The 22,146-nt window shown below is 34.3% G+C and overlaps 1 protein-coding gene and 2 long non-coding RNA genes across 4 annotated transcripts; all 3 read left to right on the top strand.

Annotated features, from left to right (window-relative positions):
- The first annotated feature begins 524 nt into the window (after positions 1-524).
- Positions 525-1,172, top strand: LOC108202299 (uncharacterized). Its single transcript, XR_001803059.2, has 2 exons — positions 525-663; positions 802-1,172. It is a non-coding gene; the product is annotated as an uncharacterized LOC108202299 (long non-coding RNA).
- A 433-nt stretch (positions 1,173-1,605) lies between these two features.
- On the top strand, positions 1,606-5,510 carry LOC108202240 (uncharacterized). Of its 2 annotated transcripts, XM_064084213.1 has the most exons (3): positions 1,606-1,688; positions 1,879-5,018; positions 5,154-5,510. In XM_064084213.1, exon 2 carries the CDS (start codon positions 1,879-1,881, stop codon positions 4,030-4,032), a length of 2,154 nt encoding a protein of 717 aa, XP_063940283.1. In that variant the 5' UTR covers positions 1,606-1,688; the 3' UTR covers positions 4,033-5,018; positions 5,154-5,510. The 2 variants fall into 2 exon arrangements, with proteins under 2 accessions (XP_063940283.1, XP_063940284.1); XM_064084214.1 differs by lacking the exon at positions 1,606-1,688 and having other exon boundaries at positions 1,864-5,018.
- Positions 5,511-6,248: 738 nt separating this feature from the next.
- On the top strand, positions 6,249-7,025 carry LOC108202184 (uncharacterized). Its single transcript, XR_010287708.1, has 2 exons — positions 6,249-6,423; positions 6,663-7,025. It is a non-coding gene; the product is annotated as an uncharacterized LOC108202184 (long non-coding RNA).
- Positions 7,026-22,146: the final 15,121 nt, after the last annotated feature.

The raw sequence follows: 22,146 nt of genomic DNA, 5'->3' as shown, positions 1-22,146 counted from the left end.
GCTAAACATTAAATTTTGTACATTAACTCATTTTGATTGGCTCATAAGCATGTGCCAAGGACCACACACCAAACAAATCGATAACAAAAATGGGGCCAAATGTATAGTACTATTATGTAAATTATCTTGAAAATCAAATCAGATGAACATTAATTTCTGCAAAGAGTTTACAGACCTGGAGCCTGTTTTTCAGAGACCAGAGAGCTTAAAAGCATGGGATAATAAGTTAAAACATGTCTCCTTGTGTAGTAAGTCAGAAATCGATTTAAAACTAAAAAAATTTGGAAACTGATTTAAAGTTAAAGTCAAAGTCACAGGCAAACAATTTACTATATTTTTACTATATTATATGTTAAAAGTTACTATCAACGTTCAAATAAATACTCTATATAGTTGGAGTAAAATTATCAACCTGCATATATTGGGTCAAACTACAAATGATAATATTTTTTTAACTCGGATAAACGAAAATGTCAAACTTCGACTTCTTTATATGTGTGAATTCATAATGTATTTAGACTTGTAAAAAGGTAGCTGAGCAATACACTGAAAGAAGTTACAAAATGGCTCTTTTTACCAAGATTAATCTTGCAATATTTGTCTTAATCCTCTTATGGTTTTACAATTCTCATTCCACTTCAGCCTCCTCATTTCACAGTCAGAGTACAAAATTTTCTTCTATATAATTACGTAAATTACGTAAAGGACATGTAGACGGGGACGGTGGGAGTATTTATTTTGTTATAATTTTGTTCGCGAGTTTTCTATTTATAATTGATATATGCATGACATGATCAACAGGTGAGACCCGAAACTCAGGTTTGGTTCCAGGTTGCGCGAGCGGATACAGAAAGCTAGGGCTTATGATCTGTGAAAATGCAGGTGATTCAACAAAATTGGTCTCAGAGGCTCAAAGGTGAACTGCCGTCGCCGCGACCACCGATCGAGAAACGTGCACCAGAATGGACGCATGCTCCGCCACCGCCCCTAAAAAATGAATGAATCTCATCACCGAACAATAAGAAATTTATGTATACATGTATATGATGTACGCAATGTTATCTCTTCTTGCAATGTGCTTAGGTTCTGTATTATTAAGTACTGTTAATCTATGAATTTCATTTACTTTTTGTAAGACAAGAGGAAGCTTTTAAAATGCATGTTCCGTTGAATATTGTACAATATTATCGTGTCATTCAATAAAATAAGTAGGCAAAGTGACGGGACCAATCAATATTTAATATATAAAGTGGGTGCAGAGGTTCGACCATATTTGGTCGAAAATATTCCGGTCGAAAACAGTTGGTCGAAAATAGGTTTATTTTCGACCGGTTATATTCGACCAAGCACCAGCAATTTTCCCGCTCTCGGATTTGGTCGAAAATAATCTCCGGTCGAATATAATTTTGGGCGGTAAATTTGCCGCGCTTTCGGATTTCAAAAAAAGTCAAGGGCGCTGATTTGTCAAAATTATATTTTCGACCATATTTGGTCGAAATTATATTTTCGACCAAATATGGTCGAAAATATAATTTCGACCGTTTCTGGTCGAATTTAGCCGCCTAAAAAATCAGCACAGCTCACCTTTCCTTTCCAGCAGCCGTCCCCAACTTATCTTTCCCCCATCCTCTCTCCCTTTTTCTCTCCCAAGGTTATGAATTGCATATGAAACCCTCATAAACCATCAAGTAAGTAATTTTTTTAGTCATTTATAATCTATATATACTTGTCTTTGTTGATTTTTGTAATTGTAGGATTTTCTTTTCACACATTTATGACTTTTTCTTGTTTCCATTGTTGTGATTTATTTGCACATTTTAATTAGTGTATTTGTGTTGAAATGTATTAAAATAAATTCAATCTATTTATTTATTGTAGATGGCATCCGATCGTAGTTGGATTACTCGTAGTCGATATAATGAGTCAAGATATTTAACGGACGAATATAAGAATGGTGTTGAGGATTTCATTAAATTTGCTTGTGAGAATCCTAGTGTTGGGGTTATTAGGTGTCCGTGTGGAAATTGTAAGAATAAGCATTATAAGACTCCTGTTGCCGTTAAACTTGATTTGTATCGGTATGGTATGATGCAATGGTATACTATATGGACTGCACACGGGGAGAAAATGCCGGAAGAAAAAATCGAGACTAGTACTAGAAATGTTGGGGATGGGGATGATGATATGTATCATGACGCCGATGATATGTTAAGAGATATTGGGGAGGCAAATAGGTATTTTGAGAATGTGGATGATGAACCGAATCCAGCGGCAAAAGAATTTTATAAGATGTTGCACAGTGCTTCGGAACCAATTTATCCAAGTAATGTCAACTATACAACCTTTGAGTTCGTGAATGAGTTACTTCATTTCAAGAACAAGCATAATTGTAGTAATAATGGCTTTGATGATTTGCTTAAGCTCATTGGATCAGTCTTGCCTGACAATCATAAACTGCCCCAAACCTATTATGCTGTGAAAAATATGCTTAAAGGATTGAATTTGGGATATGAAAAGATTGATGCTTGTGAGAATGACTGTATGTTATTTTACAAGGAAAATAGCGAGAAGACGCGTTGTGATATATGCAAAGAAAGTCGATACAAAGAACCAAAAGATCTTAACAAAAAACAGATCCCACGGAAGATCTTGCGTTATTTTCCTCTCACCCCAAGATTGCAACGTTTGTTCATGGCTGGGAAGACTGCAAAATGTATGAGATGGCATCATGACAGAAATGTGGTTGAAGGTGAATTAAGTCACCCGGCAGATGGAGATGAGTGGAAACAATTTGACCGCAGGTTTCCAAAATTTTCAAAAGAGATTCGAAATGTGAGACTCGGACTTTCTACTGATGGATTTGATCCCTTTCATGATGCACATGCGAGAGATTATACAGTATGGCCTGTGGTGGTTGTTATTTACAACCTTCCCCCATCTATGTGCACGAAGGCTCCGTACATGTTTATGCCTCTTCTTATTCCCGGGCCTAAGGATCCGACAAAAGACTTGCATGTTTATCTTAGACCATTGATTGATGAATTGAAAGACTTATGGCAGAATGGGGTGGAAACCTATGATAGGTTCTCATGTTCCAACTTTTTGATGAGGGCAGCATTGATGTGGACAATTAGCGACTTTCCTGCACTTGCCATGCTTAGCGGGTGGTCAACTAAAGGGAAGTTGTCATGTCCAGTTTGCATGGGTGAGGTAAAGGCCAAACAACTGAAGTATGGTGGCAAAGTTACCTTTTATGACACTTCTAGATATTTTTTAGAACCGGATGATCCATTAAGAAGAAGTACGAGGTTTGGAAGTGTTGAGACACGATCATGCACATGTCGTCATTCAGGAATAATTGCAAAGACCATGTGTGAGCAAATACAATTCCCCCCTCCAGGAAAGTCATCCAAGAAAAAAGCAAGGGATTATGGCGTGACACACAATTGGACTCACTATTCTCCATTTTTTGAGCTTCCATATTGGGAGACCCTTAGTCTTCGTCATAACATTGATATCATGCACACGGAGAAAAATGTTTTTGACAACATATTTTACACGATTCTTGATGATAAGCAAAAGTCAAAAGATAACTTAAAATCAAGATATGATTGTCAAGAATTACGTGTGCATCGTGAGCTGTGGATTCAAGAAGATGGAGCCAAACCACATGCACCTTATGTGCTTTCGAAGGAACAACTAAATAAGTTGTTCAAATGGATTGACACATTGAAACTTCCAGATGGGTATGTATCAAATCTATCGAGATGTTTGAATTGGGAAAAGAATTGTATTCGTGGGATGAAATCACATGACTGTCATGTTTTCATGCAAAAGTTGTTGCCAATCGTTTGTCGTGACTTACTCCCAAGACATGTGGCGGATCCTATTATCGAGTTGTGCAACTTCTTCCAAGATTTGTGCTCATCTACTTTGAAATACTCAGATTTGGTCAAAATGGAGAAAGATATAGTGAGAATTATTTTCGACCGACAGATTTGGTCGAAAATAGCACAAATGGCGGGAATTTGAAATTGCGGTCGAATTTATATTTTCGACCAAATTTTTAAAATTTTGAGCGGGAAACGAAAAACTTCAAAAAATTTCAAGGAAGAGCACGAAATTTTGGGCGGTCGAAAACGGTCGAAAATAATTATTTTCGACCGGAAATGTAATTTCGACCAGCTTATTTTCGACCGCAGGAAGGCGGTCGAAAATAGGTAATTTCGACCAAATACGGTCGAAAATACCTATTTTCGATCAGAATTTGGCGGTCGAAAATAGCCGCCTTTCTTGTAGTGACAAATTAATTTAGCCATCCATAGGAGGTTGGCTAAAATTATATACAACTGGCTAAAACTTATTATTTTTAGTATGCTAACCCATATTTTAGCTAAGAGTTTTCAATGGTCGGAGATGCTCTTAACTTGTTATAATTAGGTAGGAGTAATGGAATATATATACATATATAACTTAAACAGCAAGTTAATTAATCGAAATTTCATCCTTATCTCGCTCGAGATTTATAAGAACAAATACTGGGGTGTGACTTTACAGGTTTACCTACTGAAAACAAGCTGTCAATGATAAGGCCTCAAAAATCTCAGGCGCATGTGATCAACTTGAACTGGCCAGTAGACAAGTACTAGGATTATTGACACTAGCTAGCTTCCCTTAACTCAAGGGTTACGCTGTCTTTGTTTATTTACAATTGCAGACTTAAATACGCACAATCTATGTATTTTCATTGATCGACAGCGTTGTTGGTATTTTATTAACAACCTAAGTCCTTGTTCCATGTTAAAGAATGTCACGAATTGCTCATAATTCAACACACAAAACAAAATAGTCAAATTTACACTTCTTTATAAATCTGTTGTGCATTAGACTATGATCTTCATCTGCAAAACTACTCATGAAAATGGCGTTCCTTACCAAGCTTAACTTCGTCGTACTTGTATACATCCTCTTCGTAATTTATGGCGCTCAGAACACTTCTGCATCCTCCATTCATCGACGTACAGTACTTTTTCTTCACTCAGTTTATATGGTAGCTAGCTAGTGCCAATATGTTTTACAGTACTTAGCAGAGTGGGATATACCGAGTATATTTGCTAACGTGATTAATTTTTAAATTCTGGTTTGTTCCACAGGTGAGAAGCAAAACTCAAGGTGGTTTTCGGATTGCCTGAGTGGACATAGGAAGTTGGGACTTGTGGACTGTGGAGCTCATTGGTCTGCAAGTCTGAAATCATCAATGTCGCCACCGCCAGCACCTGCCAAGAGAGTTGCAACACGTTCTAAAATTGCTTCTCCGCCAAGCAAATAGTGAATTCACTGACTAGACTTGTACTAGATCAGGCGCGCGCACTTGGATCTTCACAATGCGCATTTTGTATTAATATTTAATTGAAGTTGTGTTGGTATAAGAATGCCAATTTCTAAATCGTGTAATGCCTTGACATTTTATGAAAGTTACGTTGATATAATAATGCTAGTTTCAACTTCTATATCGTTTATTGACTTAATAATAACAATGAGGGCTAAATATCTTTAGTATTATGGAAATTATCTAGAAAATTCAGAAGGGATGAACATTTCTGCGAAGAGTGAAACAACAGACTTAGCATAACAAATCATAACAATAAGCAAGTTTACAGCATCGAACTTTATAATTGAAGGCCGGATTTAAGCCTTTAAGCCCTTTTTAAATCTCAACTTCTCAAAATTTTAAGACGTCGAATTTTTTTATACAATTATATGTATATGTATTTGTTCAGGCTTACGCGTTTTCAGAATAATAAAGGTTTGGTTTACCAAACCTCGCCCTTTATTTATAATTCAAAGTCAAAACTATGGAAGGGCTAAATTATATTGCTTCTGTTCTTTGTATGTCTGTATAAATATAGTATTACATTTGGAACAAGTAGGCTATACATTAACAGTAAAGACTCAAGACCCAGCACAATGGTGAATTCCGCTATTGGGGCCCTTTCTCAAAACATCTTAATATTTTAGATGAGCGGGTTACTTAACATGATATCAGAGGGCCCGGTGAACATGTACAATACATGCATGTTACTTATGGGATCCATAGATTTAGAATACAGGTAATAGCCTGGTGTATTATTACTTAATAATTATATCTCTGTTCCTCTTCAACACAAAAGATGCCAAAATTTATAACAGGAATCTAAATTGTCAAACGTCCACTTCTTTATATATTTGCCATGTATTATATATAGACTACTTGATCTATCTTCGAAAACTGGGATCTACATTGTCCGGCAAATCCAGCAGCAAAACAACAGCCAAGAATCAAGAAAATGGCCCATCTCACGAAGCTCTACCTTTTAGCACTTGCATTTATCCTCCTATCAAATCAAAGTGCTCGGTGCATTACTGCATCCTCACTTCATCAAGGTAAAAAAAATTCATCTTCTTAGCATAAATTTTGTCACAAGACTTGATCCGTTTAAGATCCGGATAACGTCTGTGTACATCTCATCATCCTAAAACCCAACTTAAGGGTGGAATATATCGACTGTGTTTATTTTTTGGTAACAGTACTTATTGATCTATATATGAGTTACTGTATTTGTTGGTAACAGTAAGTTATCCATCGTAAAAAGACTTATTTGTTGTAATGATAATTTCCACAGGTGATAAGCAAAATAGGTGGTTTTTGAGTTGCGGAAATGGGTACAGAAAGCTGGGGCATCTGAACTGTGGAAATGCAGGTGAATCCACAAACATGAGGAAAACTCCTTGGTCTGAAAGCCTTAAAACAGCGTTATCGCCACCACCAGCACCGGTCATGAGAGGTGGATCGCCTTCGGAAGATATCGCACCACCCCCTCCAAACAAATAATGATGAATTTAATGGCCAAAAAATGTTCCATATCGATTGATCGTGTTTTCATCTTTATTGATTATAGGACAATGCAATTGGATGTTCTTGAGTGTTGTAAATTTTATCAAGTGTTTTTATTTTAAGAATGCAATCGACTTGGCTCTTTGTATCATGTATGAACTACAGAGAGCTTCTACATTTATTAGTATAGATCCGCCTAACGAATAACTGATAATTTACGACGGAATCGAAGACTTACGTAAATAGCCAATTTACAACAGTAAAGTTGTTTCGTCATAAATTTAGCAGGCGCATCACTTTCATCTGTGAATTATCTGTCGTAAAAAGATATATCAGCATCGTAAATTATCCGTCGTAAAAAGATTTAACAGTATACGGTTTCTTGGAATCTTAAGACCGTCCGAAGCAATTTATATATTGTTATAGAAAACCGAACCCCATTGACACCTAATAATAGGTTTCTAAGAGCAAGTCCAACAGTGTCCTAGTTGGAGCCCTAAATATAATATAAAAAATAATGTCATAGTAGTTTAGGATATATTATCTTAACTTCAACTCCAATAATGTGCCTTATTTTCAATATATGTTTAATATTTTATTATTAAAAGTTCACTTTCATCATTAAAACATAATATAAAGTAGGACGAGAAATAGAGAGTTGGTCGTAATTTATTATAAAATATGTGATAGGGCAAGGAGAGAAAGTGCCTTAAAAATAGGGCTTAAATAAGTTGTCGTAGTGATATAAAACATCACTAGGACATTAGGACATTGTTGGATTAAGTTTTCTTATCAAATGCCCTAATCAACTAGATTGGCCACCATCGAAAAGTCAAGAAAATTATTTAAATTAGGAAGGTACGCAGGAGACGACTTTGTAATGCAAGTGGAATTGATTATTGCTCAAGTAAATTACATGCACATATACACCCCTGAAAGGTCAATACACTTGTACACTGCTGGGACGAAATCTTCCCCTTTCCTATTCTTTAAAGAAACTTTCGGTTTCAAAGACTCGAAGGTGGTGCATCACTAGCAACTTGGTCCCAAAAGCTCAGAGGTGCAATCACCGGCACCACCACCACTGACCGAGAAACGTGCAGAACAATGGATACATGCTCCTCCACCGCCCAACAGAATTGAATGAATCTCATGACCGACCGGTGTCCCGTTTGCTGTGATTATACTTTCACAACGTCTTAATATCATGTTAAGTTATCGATTCTTGGAAATTAAATTATATATACTTCAACGTATATATGATGTACTCTCTTAATATTACTTCCTGTATGATATACTTAGATGGTATATTATTCACTAGGGTTAATCCACAAACAGATATCTATGAGTATTATATAGAAATTCCGATGAATACTAGTCACTACAACAAAACCGCGTTTTTCCGTCGTTTTTGCTCAAGTAGTAAGTTCAAAAAACGTCACAATTTTTCACATGCGTTGTAAGTATAGTCAAGCGTCATAAGTTATACCTGATAGGACCCACAATTTCACTGAAATAATAGCTAAACTTACTACACATAAATCCGTCGCAAGTTTTCAATTTATGACAGAACTTTCCATCGTAAAGTAACTACCGACGAAGTCCATTATGAACATCCGTCGGAATAACGGAATTTTTGATTTATTTTTTCAATCAATATACTTATATAAAAGAGAAGCGAGGGGCATGTAGGTGGCGCCTCTTACATCGCTCCGTTCTATTTTTCTAATTTTCTAGAATTTTTGGGTGAAAAATATCAAAAATTAGAACTACCTTTTTTAGTTTCGAATATATTAGAAGCAAGTTTCAGAATCTGATTTTGTTTTATATTATTTATGGAATATAGTAGCTTGAAAGTTTTAATCTGATTTTAGTTCAGATTATTTAATTATGGAAAAGAGTAACACACAAGTTTTGCTACACCTATATATACCCGTATAGATTGTAGGGTTTTGGTTCATATAAACACAACCTCCTCTTTTCAATACCACAACCCCTACCTTTTTCTGGTGATAGTTCTCTTGCTCGATTTCTAACTCAGTGGTGTCGTTATTCTGCAACGATAAGTGAAGACTATTTATACAGTGTTAAAAAATAAAGATTGTTGCAAGCAAAGTTAGTTATAGACCCCTACGTGGGAGTCGACAAATCCAAACACGGAAAAAGAATATAGTCTTGAATGATTTGATGGTTGATATCAATAAATTAATTATTAGTGATGTATGTTTGTTGATTATTCTTTTATATTATTTGTTTTGTTCATTGAACATGTTGTTATTGTTAATTTTTATATGATTTACTTTTATACAAGAAAAAATTATTCATGCATAATCTGTTTGCTCCGTTCAAGCAACTTTTAAGTGAAGGTTGTTTATACAATATTAAAAAATAAAGGTCCTTACAAGTAAGGGTAGTTATAGACTGCTATCTCACGGATTTAAGTTAGATGTTTTTGTGCACAATCAATCAAAAAAATTGGAGGAAGGTGACAATGTAAGAACATTAAAATTTTTTAAAAAAAAACACACAAATAAAATTAAGATTCGTCGTGCTTTAAATTGTTAATTATGTATAAATTTATTTTCATTTTTTCACCATGAATTATAGTCCAATTTTGCAATTTTATATATTAGTATTAGTATTACATCAAGATTTTTATAATATAAATTAATTTTATCCTACAAATATTAATTTTGAAACATTAATATACATTCTATAGACAGCTACAAAATTATTTTATGACAAAAATATTAATATTGAATCATTAATATAATTTTTATAGACCGCCGCAACGCGCGGCTTCTCAACTAGTTTAAAAAATAACAAAATAACGAACCTACGACGGAGAAGTAAATCCATCGTAATAACGTACGACGGATATCCAAAATCCTTCGTTATTTCAGACGCGCAAGACTTCCGTCGTAAATAAAAAACTTGCGACGGATATGTTGATTTCCGTCGTAGTGAGTGTTCCGAAAAATATTCTCAAATCATATATAAAATATTTTTTTCATTGGAGAACTAATTAGATGTGTATTTCAAAAATAAGAATCCGGATTCTTTTATGCACATAAATATTACAAATTAATATGCAACACTAAGAATCATATTGGAAAATCTCTACTAGAAACTTTCTTCGATAATATTGTATGTTTCACTTCTTGTTAAGCCGACAACAATCTATACTATAATATAATAAGCCAACATGGGTATAATTTGTCGTCGTACAAAATTTTGGTTTGGTCATGTTGGTTTGGTGATTCACTTTATAACTAAAAGTCTGCTACACCTAGAGTTCTCATAGTCTTACATCTCTAAACAATTTGATATACTACAAGATAAAAACTCCACCATTATACTTTTAAATATAAATTTATAATTAGTTAAAAAATAAAAATAGTAAATTTACTATCATTAATATATATAATTATTATATAATAATTAATAATTAGTTTAAAATTATATAGCCGCTCGTACTTTGCACGGGTTTAAGGCTAGTATTATTAACAAGTAGCTAGAAAATAACTTAATATATACACTTTCGAGTCGAATGTCTGTTCCGTGAATTTTGTATGGCACAAATGAACGCTAGCACTATCGTATTAATATTGTCATCTTAATTAAGCTTGATAATCATAAAGCCTAAATAATCTCAAGCATGTGAGCACGTATTAGCAAGTAATAAGAAACTACTTGGTATTATTCACAGTACCTTCAATTCCCTTGATTCAAGGCTTTCTCTTTCTTTATAATCCACACCTGCATAGCTAATATTGAACGAACTCAAGAACTCAGCAACACATAATTGAGAGAACTCGAGAAAATGGCATTTCTTAACAAGCTAAACATTGTTGTAATTGTCTTGATGCTCTTATCATTTTATGGGGCTCGGATCACTTCTGCCTCCTCACTTCATCAACGTATAGTTTTTCGCTCTACAAATATTTACTTAAACATAATTTATGTAGTAGAATGTGACATGAGATGTTTGGTATAACCGGCCATGTTAGACAATAACGTGGTCGGGTATGACCTTATAGCCGATCATTTTATATGGTCGGTTTTGTCCTGTTTTCTCGTAGTGTTTTGTTTATCTTGATTTATATGTGCATGGTGTGTTGTACAGGTGACGAGAAAAACTGGAGGTGGATTACGGATTGTCGGATCGGACATAGAAAGCTAGGCCTTCTGAACTGTGAAAGCGGAGGTGGTTCGGCAAATATTGACAGAGCTCACTGGTCTGAAAGTCTCAGATCAACACCGTCGCCACCACCTGCACCTATCAAGAAAGATCCAACACGCTATGATTCATTAATTGCTTCGCCTCCAAAGAAATATTGAATCTGATGACTAAATATGATTTAGATCAGTCATGATATATATTCGCTTACATATTTAACAGTACACACCTTGCAAATTACACACATATAGATGAATTTTGCGATGTAGTACTTGGATTGGTATTAATGTATGATCAAGTTGTGTTGATATAAGAATGCAATTGTTTCCAGCTCTCATTTCGTTTAGTGACTTCTGAAAACATTAAAATGGGTTGAGATAGTTTCATGTAAGTTAGCTGGAGTGAACATTAGAACCAGAACGACAGACGATAAACATTTACCTGATTATTTGATCGTAGTCAAAGAAATTAATTAAATTAGGGGAAGGGCCGTAATAATGTAAGCGAGACTAATTCTTATTCAAGTAAACAAGCCTGTATAGACCCTCTCAAAGGTCACAACATAAGGTCACAGCATGAGAAATACTGAATATCCCGAAAAAAATTCAAAACTTTCCCGAAATATTAAGTTTCCAATACATGGATTTATCATAAAAAAAAAAAGTTTCCAATACATGGATGTTAACTTTTTAAATAATTATATGAAATTCGGCATGCATATACATGCATCTCCAACTTAAAATTTATCATGCGTTATGCCATATGTTTGATAAATATTTGAGTAATTTATTTAACGATTTTTCTAGTGGGCACACACTAAGCATCAAATTCTATAATTTTGGTGGATTTTTATTGGTTTATATTTCTTTATAATGGTGGACTCCCCTGGAAATTCACCAACCACACCAATAAAAATCCACCAAACTTATAGAATTTGGTGCTTAGCATATGTTCATGAGCACACACTAGACAAACCCTTTATTTAAAGTACCGCTCTCAAAACATTGTCGAGAGGAAATCTTCCCGTATCATTTAAAGAATTATTTTAATTAATTAACAGACATTAAATAAGATACCTAATTGAAAGGATTGTATGGAACTTAAAACTTCCAAATTTCACGATCAAACTAAACAAAACATCTTCTCCAGCAATATACACAAAAATGTATTTAGATTTTAGAGTGACTCATTGTATTTTAGGATCCTATCGGTAACCACTACACCAGAAGCGGATACTTGTTGGAGATGACCTGTGAGAGCATTCACATTTGAACCCCCAAATCCAACCACATCCCTATAATTTAAAAAAATCTACTAACTTTTGTAAAAATATAATAGTCTACATCCGGAACCCCAAAATAGGGTTTGGTTTTAGAGACTAGAAATAAATCCCCATATTTGGGGTTTCACTATTCATCCCCATACACTATTCATCTTTCATTTCATTATCATTTCATTATTATTTTATTAAATATCAAGTCTTATCTTATACTTTTATGGGGATAGGGATTGAATATGGGAATGGGATGGAAGAAACTTTTAAAAATTTGTAAAAAATTTTGAGGGATTACTGTTTTTAGTAAGTTTTTGTGGTTGGGGATTGGGGGCCGGATGTGAATGCTCTGACATGCCCTGATACCAATTTTTAGGATACTAGTGCTAACTACTGCACCAAAATCAGCTACTTGTTGGAGATGACACAACAATAGTCTTTAATTACAGTGTAGTACTCAGCGCCAAGGTTCGAGTCAGAGACATGCTGGGCACACCCCAACATAATAGTCTAAGTAAAATTCACATAAGGTGAACAGTTAATAAGTGATCATGGTATATTCTGTGCAAATCTTTTTAAAATTTGGTTTGGTTTGTAATTATAATATATATACATGGCATGATCAGTAGGGGGAGAGGGAGATCTGAAACTCAGGGTTGTTTCCGCATTTTATGATCTCATTCAGGTGAAAAGATACGGAACTTGGTCTGAAAGATGCATCACCGGCACCACCACCGACCGAACAATATCCTGCAGTATGATACGATTACAAGTCAAATATCATGTTAAGTTATCAGTGAAGTGAAATTAAAGTACGACACTCTTTCCTTTCACTTTTTCTTGCCGACGACAAATGGGAACTCTTTGATACTTTCGAGTCGAATGTCTGTTCCGTGAATTTCGTATGCCACATTTGAACGTTTGCATTACCGTATTAATGTCATAAAATTAAACTTGATGTTGATAAAGCCTAAATAATCTCAAGAATGCATGTGTGCAACTTGTATTAGCTAGTAGAAAATTAGTACTAGGTATGTGAATTCACTGTACCTTCCCTTGATTCAAGGGTTGCCCCTTCTTTATAATTCACACTTCATAGCTAAAATTGAAACAACTCAAGAACTCAACTAAAACAACTCAAGAACTCAGCAACACATTGAAAGAACTCAAGAAAATGGCATTTCTTACCAAGCTAAACATTGTTGTACTCGTCTTCATCCTCTTATCATTTTATGGTGCTCAGATCACGTCCGCCTCCTCACTCCATCAACGTAATAACAATATCTCAACACACTAGTCAGATTTTTGACTTTTCGACTTTTAGCATCGGTCAAAATAGATTTTTAACGTCAGATATTTTTTGTTATGATATTTGCCTATCCTGATTGATTTATATGTGCATGGTGCGTTTTACAGGTGAGAAGCAGAATTCAAGGTGGTTTTCAGATTGTCGGATTGGACATAGAAAGCTAGGCCTTCTGAACTGTGAAAGTGGAGGTGATTCGGCAAACATGGACAGAGTTTTTCGGTCTGAAAGTCTGAGACCATCATTATCGCCGCCGCCACCACCTGCCAGCAAAGTTCCACCACACTCCCGATCAATCGGTTCACCACCGAGAATATAATGAAATCTGATGACTAAATGTCTTTTAGATAGCGCAAGATATATATAAGGTTACACATTTAACGTACAGCACACACCTTGCAGATCACACATATAGCTGAATTTTCCCTATATTGTACTTGGGATTTTGTATTAATATTAAATCAGGTTGTGTTGATACTTGATATCAGAATGCCAATGTGTCCGGCTTAAAAATGACCTGAGACGACTGATGATAAATCTTTATACTAGATTATCCAATCACGCGCTCAAACCTAAACATATGATCGGTGATGTTAAGTTACAGAATTCTTTTGGCACTTCCTAAGCTATAAATTAAGTTACTCAGACAGCTACTTAATTAACAGTTTATAATAAGTAATCATACATCATTTACAAACATATAGGTTTTTAACTTAAACGCGTGAGGACTCTAACCCTTTTAATATCTTATCTCTCCCATAAGTTCAAGGTTCGGGGTTTTTTGATTAGATGTATATATTTGTTTATGCTTACGCGTGTGTTCAACCAAAGGTTAGACTGTTTCTGCAATCGACTTTCATACATATTCATAACATCTATCACTCTCTCATTTTCTTCTAATCTCAGTCAAGCTACGAACAAGTAATTAATTTCTTAACTCCTCGAGGAGTAGTGTTACATGCACAAAATTAGGTATAAAATTTTGTACAAAATGGCATAGTAATTAAGATGACCTGTTATAAATGACGCTATTACTATATACAAAGCCTCATTCTAATCAAAACCCAACACATGTCATTTTTGTGAAAACGTTTGTATCAAAATTTGTGCATGAAACATTTTTCCTCACCAGGCCAAGACGTACAACAGATGTCAAACGTCACATTCTTTTAATGTCTGTATAAATGTATCAGATTCGGAACATATAGGCAATACAAGTTTACAACATTATTCAAGACTCAGAGACCACAAGAATGGTCTGTCTTGCAAAGCTCAACCTTGTAACATTGATTTTTATCGTCTTATCAGTTTATGCTGCTTGCTGCTCTTCGGCCTCGTCACTTCATCGAAAGGTGGATCTTCTCAACTGTAAAAATGCTGGTGGTTTCGCAAATGCGAGGAGTTATGATATTAGGTCTCGGAGCCTCAAAACCGCACAGTCGCCGCCACCAGCACCTAAGATGAAGAAGCCACCACAACATAATCCACCGCCAAATTAGTATCTATCATGTACTCAAGCTGCAACACAATACATGTGTATATAAATGATCATTATGTAAATGGAATTTGTATTATTGAGTGGTGTTAATAAAAATGCGAATCTCTCCCATTCACACTTCGAATATATTACATGACGTACCGCCAGTGACTGGTAAAATATAAAAACCTAAACGTTGATTTACTTTGAAGAGTTCAAAAGCTGGAAATTTCTTCGAAAGTTTAATATAAAACCCTGAATTGACCTTGTTTTGTCCTGTTAATGCTACATAACTTGCATGTACATGCACGTATAAAATAAGTAATTCGATCCTGAACATCTGAATATTACTATCATGTATTTGACGGAAAAAAATATTGGGCGAAAGAAATCCTGAAATATATATATCTGGCGAAACGAAAGATCCTTTTTTGGCTCTCTCTTTAGCCCTATGTCTCAGCTTATCCCTAGGAGGTCTTCCTCCGCTAGCAGGTTTTTTTGGAAAACTCTATTTATTTTGAGAAGTTAGGAGTAAATAAGTTAATAAAGTGTTTGGAAAATAAATTTAAATTTTGATAGAAAAACTAGCATTCTCAGCTTCTTAAAAATGCATTTACTTACACAAATGGGTCAAGAAACGCAGAAGTCACAGCTAATTCTACTTCTTCAAAACAAACCGGCCTTAATCTTATTGGTTTTGTAATCAGCCTAAATACTCGTTCAAGTCAAACGACAAAGGTTTAAACATAATGACGTCGAAAACGAAAATGTCAAATTTCCGACTAATTTTATATGTCTGTAGTAGGTAACCGCAGTAATATTAGTAGTTTTTCATGTAGTGTTAGAGTGTCGGAGATCTTCAGCAGCAAAACAGAAGCCAAGAACCTCAAGAATGGCTTTTCTTGCAAAGCTCAATATTTTAGCATTTGTCCTGATTCTCTTATCATATTATGGTTCTCGCTGCAATTCTGCCTCGTTACTTCATCGTCAAAGTACACATTTCCGTTCACTTTGTACACTTATTTAACATCCACTAATTATATTTTACCGTTGAAATTGAAGTCAAATATTTTGTGCTACAGGTGAGATTCGGAACTCGAGATGTTTTTCTCATTGTCGGAGTGGGAACAGAAAGCTGGATATTCTGAACTGTGAAATTGCAGGTGATTTAAAGGGGGAACAGGGACAGACAGCCTGGTCTCAGAGCCTTAAAGCTGCAAAGAAGTCGCCGCCGCCACCTAAGCACGGAAAGTCACCGATGGTGGGAGTCCCACCGCCACCCGGTGGCAACACATAATATATGTATCCCGAGACCAAACAATGTACTTGAGCATCGATCATGTTTATATGCACTTTCACAACATTAATACATAAGCACATAGAGATCTATTTGCTATATGTTATTGTCTAGTAGTATTTGTACAGTGTCTGTGGATTAATATTAGTATTATAATTATTAGGTATCAATTTCGATTATATTCTGCGAGAAGAAAGATTTACTCTTACGACTTCAAAAATCTGGGCTTTGCTATATATTGTCAATACTCTGTTGATCAAAGGCTAATGATAGTCGCTGCTTTTCTCGAGATAAGAGGTTTGGGGAGGTTTAACCATGTTAATCATCTATTATTTAAAAAATTATTTTTATTATTTTATGTCAAATTATTTAAATTAATTAATAGACAGTGAGATACCTAATTGAAAGGACATTGTGCAGAAATTTGATTTTTCAAATTAGACAATACAGAAGTCTTCTTCTCCAACAATATACACAGAAATCAATCTAGGGTGAATAACTTTGTGATGGTCAAGTAAAATTTACTCAAAGTGAAAGTACAATTAGTGATCAGCAGGGCGAGATCTGAAACTTAGGGTTGTTTCCAGATCTTATGATCTCATGCAGGTGAAAAGACACGGAGAAACTTAGGGTCTCCAAGACTCAAAGGTGCATCACCGGCACCACCACCACCACCCGATCGAGAAACTTACACCACAATGAACACACATGCTCCTCCACCGCCCAGAAAAAATGAATGAATCTCATGACTGAGCAATGTCCTACTGTATGCTGTGACTACACATCAAAAACCATACCCCTCCGTTCTTAAATATTAGTCGTTTTGACTTTGTGCACGTAATTTGAGGTGTACAAAAAATATATTTCTATGTATTATTTTTCAAATTTTCTTTTTCTGAATATAAATTTAACATCTATATTTTTATTCAAAAAAGAAAATTTTGAAAAATAACATGTAGACGTTTTTATTACACCTGTGCAAAAAGTCAAAACGACTAATAAAAAGGAACGGAACGGAGGGAGTATTAAGTTACCGATCTTCTAAAATTCTAAATATTAGAAAAGGGCTTACCTCAACCTATCACATATTCATTAATGTTTACATGATGCACACAATAATATTACCTCTTTGGTCTAATATGTTTAGATTTTGTATTATAAGTAGGGTTACTCAATGAACATTACACCAACTTTATAAAGATTTCGAGATATACAAGCTAACCGGAAAGCATGATGGCGGGTGCGGGTACAAGAGTGTGTGGCACAGAATATGAAAATTCGGTAAATTTAAAAATATGAGAATTTGAATGTGGAGAACTGATTCGGTAAATATTAATATATATGAATAAAAAATATATGCTATGCATGTATTTCAAGAGTTATATTTATTTTTAAACCAAGTAATCAAATAAATAAGGTCAATATTCTTAACATAAAATATATTTATTTAATAACACAATTATTATATATTATAAGGTGGTTAATTAAGTGATAGAGTAGTCAACTAATTTATAAAAAAAATAATTATTAATAAGAATCTCTTAGCATCCACAAATTTCAAAGAGTATTTAAGTATAATAATAAGATTAATCATTATCAAGAATCTCTTACTATCTAAGAATTTTCAAAAATCGAGTGTGCAGTGCTATGGCCAAGCGAATAACTCCTCATTCGCTAGTTAGTGCACACGGAAATATCTCCAAACCAAGTATAAAATATTTCGTCGGCAAGATTTGATCGAGTAAGATGAGGACCTTGCACACATGAACACCGCAAATTATATAGCAGGACACTCTTACATCCAACAACTATTTTGAGAACTCTACTTGAACAATTTCTTAAATATTACGCCTTTCACTTTTTGTTTATTATAAGCCGACGACTCATGAAATTTTTTTAGTACTTTCGAGTCGAATGTCTGTTCCGTGTTGTATGGCACAAACGATCATGAGTTTCCGTATCATTGTCATATATCTAACTTGAGAAAGATAAAGCCTAAATAATCTCAAGCATGCATGTGAGCAACTTGTATAAACAGTACCTTCCCTTAAATCAAGGGTTACTCCTTATTTATAATTCACACTTGAATAGCTAGAATTGAAACAACTCATCAAGAAGCAACACACTCTGGAAAACACTCAAGAACTCAGCAATACATTCAAGAACTCAAGAAAATGGCATTTCTTAACAAGCTAAACATTGTTGTACTTGCCTTGATGCTCTTATCACTTTCTGGTGCTCGGATCACTTCTGCCTCCTCACTTCATCAACGTACGGTTTTTTGCTCGACGAATATGTACTTATAATTTATGTACACTACAACAGACAGGCCTTTTTACGACTAATGTGTCTTAAGTTATCCGTCATAAACAGGCCTGTTTTGGAGATATATTGTGTATTTGTTTATGCTGATTGATTTATATATGCATGGTTTGTTCTACAGGTGAGAAGCATAACTCGAGGTGGTTTTCGGATTGTCGAATTGGACATAGAAAGCTAGGCCTTCTGAACTGTGAAACTGGAGGTGCTTCGGCAAACATGGACAGAGCCTTTTGGTCTGAAAGTCTCAAAACATCATTATCGCCGCCACCGGCACCTGTCGTTGGAGTTCCACCACATTCCCGATCATCAAATATTGCTTCACCGCCCAGAAAATATTGAATCTGATCACTACATATGTTTTAGATTGCGCACGATATATATACGGTTACACATTTAACAGCAGACACCTTGAAAACCACATATAGATGACTTTCCGCGATATAGTACTTGCTTGGATCTTGTATTAATATTTAATCAAGTTGTGCTGGTATAAGAATGCAAATGTCTCTGGCTTTTATTACGTTTATCGACTTCTAAATCATGTAAATTAGTTGAAAATTTTCAGAAAATTCTGACAATTCTTCGATGAGAGTCTAAATCAAGACCTAAGAAGACATTTTACTACTAGATTGTCTAATCACGCTCAAACTAAAGGATGATACCAAGTTGCAATGTTCTTTTGACACTTTGTAAGCTATCACTCATACCGGTTATATTTATTAATATATTTTAAAATTGATAAACCCAAACTAAAAAACCCTAATTTTCTTTTTCTCTCTTCTCTCTAGCCGCCTCCTCTTTTCATCTCCGACGGGGCTTCCATCGGTTTCCGGTGGAAAGCCCCAAATCTTTTCGTTTGATTGCTAGTTTTTGATTGTTCTTGCTTTTTCATTGAGTTTCTTAATAAATCTCCATCTTCGGGGAAAGTTTTCTTAGATCTATATCACCGAAACTTTCGATTTTCGTTTTTATTCGCTTCCAGAGGCCTTTTTGGATTTGTGAGTGGATCGATTATCTCCTAAGCGTCGTGGTGCAGATCTAATTGTTTTAGTTTGTTTTGATTAAAGTTTGATTTCTCTCCCTGGTGAGAGTGTGTGATTTTTCTCTTCTTTTGTGAGAGTGGTTTGGATTCATAGATAAAGCCTTTCCGGAATTGCATTTGTGGTCGATAGCTCAAACGGAATTTTTGGAAAAGATGGTGAACACAGAGCAAGGATCTATACATGTACCATTGTCAATTTCAACATCGCTTATTTGTCTCATCTTGGGTATGAAGACAGGCATGTTAAATTTTTCTATGTTTGTTCGACTCGATCATTCTTGTAGATGCCGTATGGCCATTATTTATTGAATTATCTCCTTTTTTTTTTCAAAAAAAAATATATTTTAAAATTAGAATCAGTAATGTTCGGTTGCATGACCCTAAATTTTACATATATTCTCAGAATTTAAATCTAAATATATATTTTATGTATCATTGTATAATTTTAAAATATAATGTATAAACACATCTTTTTCATCATAAAAGATCCGCTTGCCTCCAAATGATGATAGTTTTTGGACATACAGTTTTACGATAAAACCCTAATTAATACTGAAAATAAGATTAAGGGTGGTTAGGAGTTGCCAAATAACCAATATCGAAATTAACGATAATTATAGACCATGTGAATATCAAATCAGAGGTTGTGTTTATTTTTTCATAATCTATTATATTATTATTTATTTATTGTATATATTATTAATTTTTAATGAAAAATTTTGTAGGATCAACCATTTCGGTCAACGTTGTTAAAGATGTTTTTACAAGTTCAATTTAACCAATACAGTTGGAAAAACCTCAACTTACTTTAATTTTTTAAAATTACAAATTATAATTATATGAAATTTTTCTAGACTAAAATTTCTCGGACTTTATGCAAGTCGAATTTCGAAATTAGTGTGACAGAATTCTACAACACTGCACTGCACTGCTACAGTATATACGGGAATAAACAATAACCAATTCATTTCGATCGAAACCCAAAACAATTGCAAAAACCGAATCAGAAAACTCTATTACGGGCTGTTTACATCGAACCAGGGCCGTGCCTGAGATTCTAGGTGCCCTGTGCAAATTTAAAATATGTGCCCCAACAACAAAAAAATAATGCATCTCTCTCTCCCAAAAAAAACCTAATTATCTCTAGCTTCTCTCTTGTCGTAGCCGCTTGGGGCTTCCATCGGTTTTCACCGGTGGAAAGCCCCGAATCAGTTAACTACTTTGTTTTATTCGTAGTTTTTGAATAATACTTCTTCTCGGGAAAGTTAGATCCAGAGCCATCGGAGATTTCGTTGTCTCTCTTCCAAGCGGGTGAGTTACAGTTCGATTTTTCTTGTTTTTGTGGTTCTACTCCAGATCTATTCTCGAGGGATTCTTAGATCTAAAACCATCGGAGATTTCGCTGTCTTTCTCCTCCAGTCGGATTTCTCTTGTTTTTGTGGTTTCATCTAAGGTTGTTTTCTCTCCCTGGTGAGAGTTTTGTTTTTCGCTTCTTAATTGTAAGCGGGGTTTGATTTGGTATGAAAGCTTGTATGGAATCGCAGCTCTGGTCGATAGCTCAAACGATAGCTCTATCGGGGCATGATGAAGAGGGTACCAGTAATTCAACGAGAATGCATGAAGCGGGTACTTGTATTTGTACATACATTTTCTTCAAAATATCGTTTAACTGTCTCATTGTGAGATCAGGCGATTGCAATTTACTGTTTGTTCGACTCGATCATTGGTGTAGATGCCGTATGGCCTTTTATTATTAGATTAACACCTTTGTTTCAAAAAAAAAAAAAACAACAAAAAAATAATAGTGTTATATAAGATAATAACTATAATCATTTTTTTATTATTTTAACATAATTAAAAAAAATTAAAAAACTGGAAAAACAAGTACAAAAATAGTAAGTTATAATAATTATAAAAAAATAATAATTATACAAAAACAAATTTAAATGTAAAATATATTAAATTTTGATGTAAAACTTTAACTAACTGATTAATTAATTAATTCTAATTTAACTTTTTCATTGAATATATAAACATTAAATAGAAACATAATTTAAAATAAATTAGATATCGAAAAATTAAATTATCAAAAATAATATAATGCACAAGTTGTCTAAACGAAAACTAGTATTGACCATTGTATTTATTTATTAAAATAAGTAGTCTAAATTACTAATCAAATAGATTAATATTCTTATTACATATTTTTCTTATTAATTTTATTTTTAAAAAATTATTAATTACTTTATCATTAAGACTAATATAGAGTATTTTTTTTTAATTTTGCTAAAATAATATTTTTTTTCAATTTTTAACAATACATACATATACTTGTGCCTCTAAAAAATATGGGCCCTGTTCCGTGGAACAGCCCG

The sequence above is a fragment of the Daucus carota genome, chromosome 9, assembly GCF_001625215.2.
Source record: "Daucus carota subsp. sativus chromosome 9, DH1 v3.0, whole genome shotgun sequence".
NCBI classification, from domain to species: Eukaryota; Viridiplantae; Streptophyta; class Magnoliopsida; order Apiales; family Apiaceae; genus Daucus; species Daucus carota.
The sequence above is the reverse complement of the archived record's forward strand: the minus strand, read 5'-3'. Positions and strand labels throughout refer to the sequence as shown.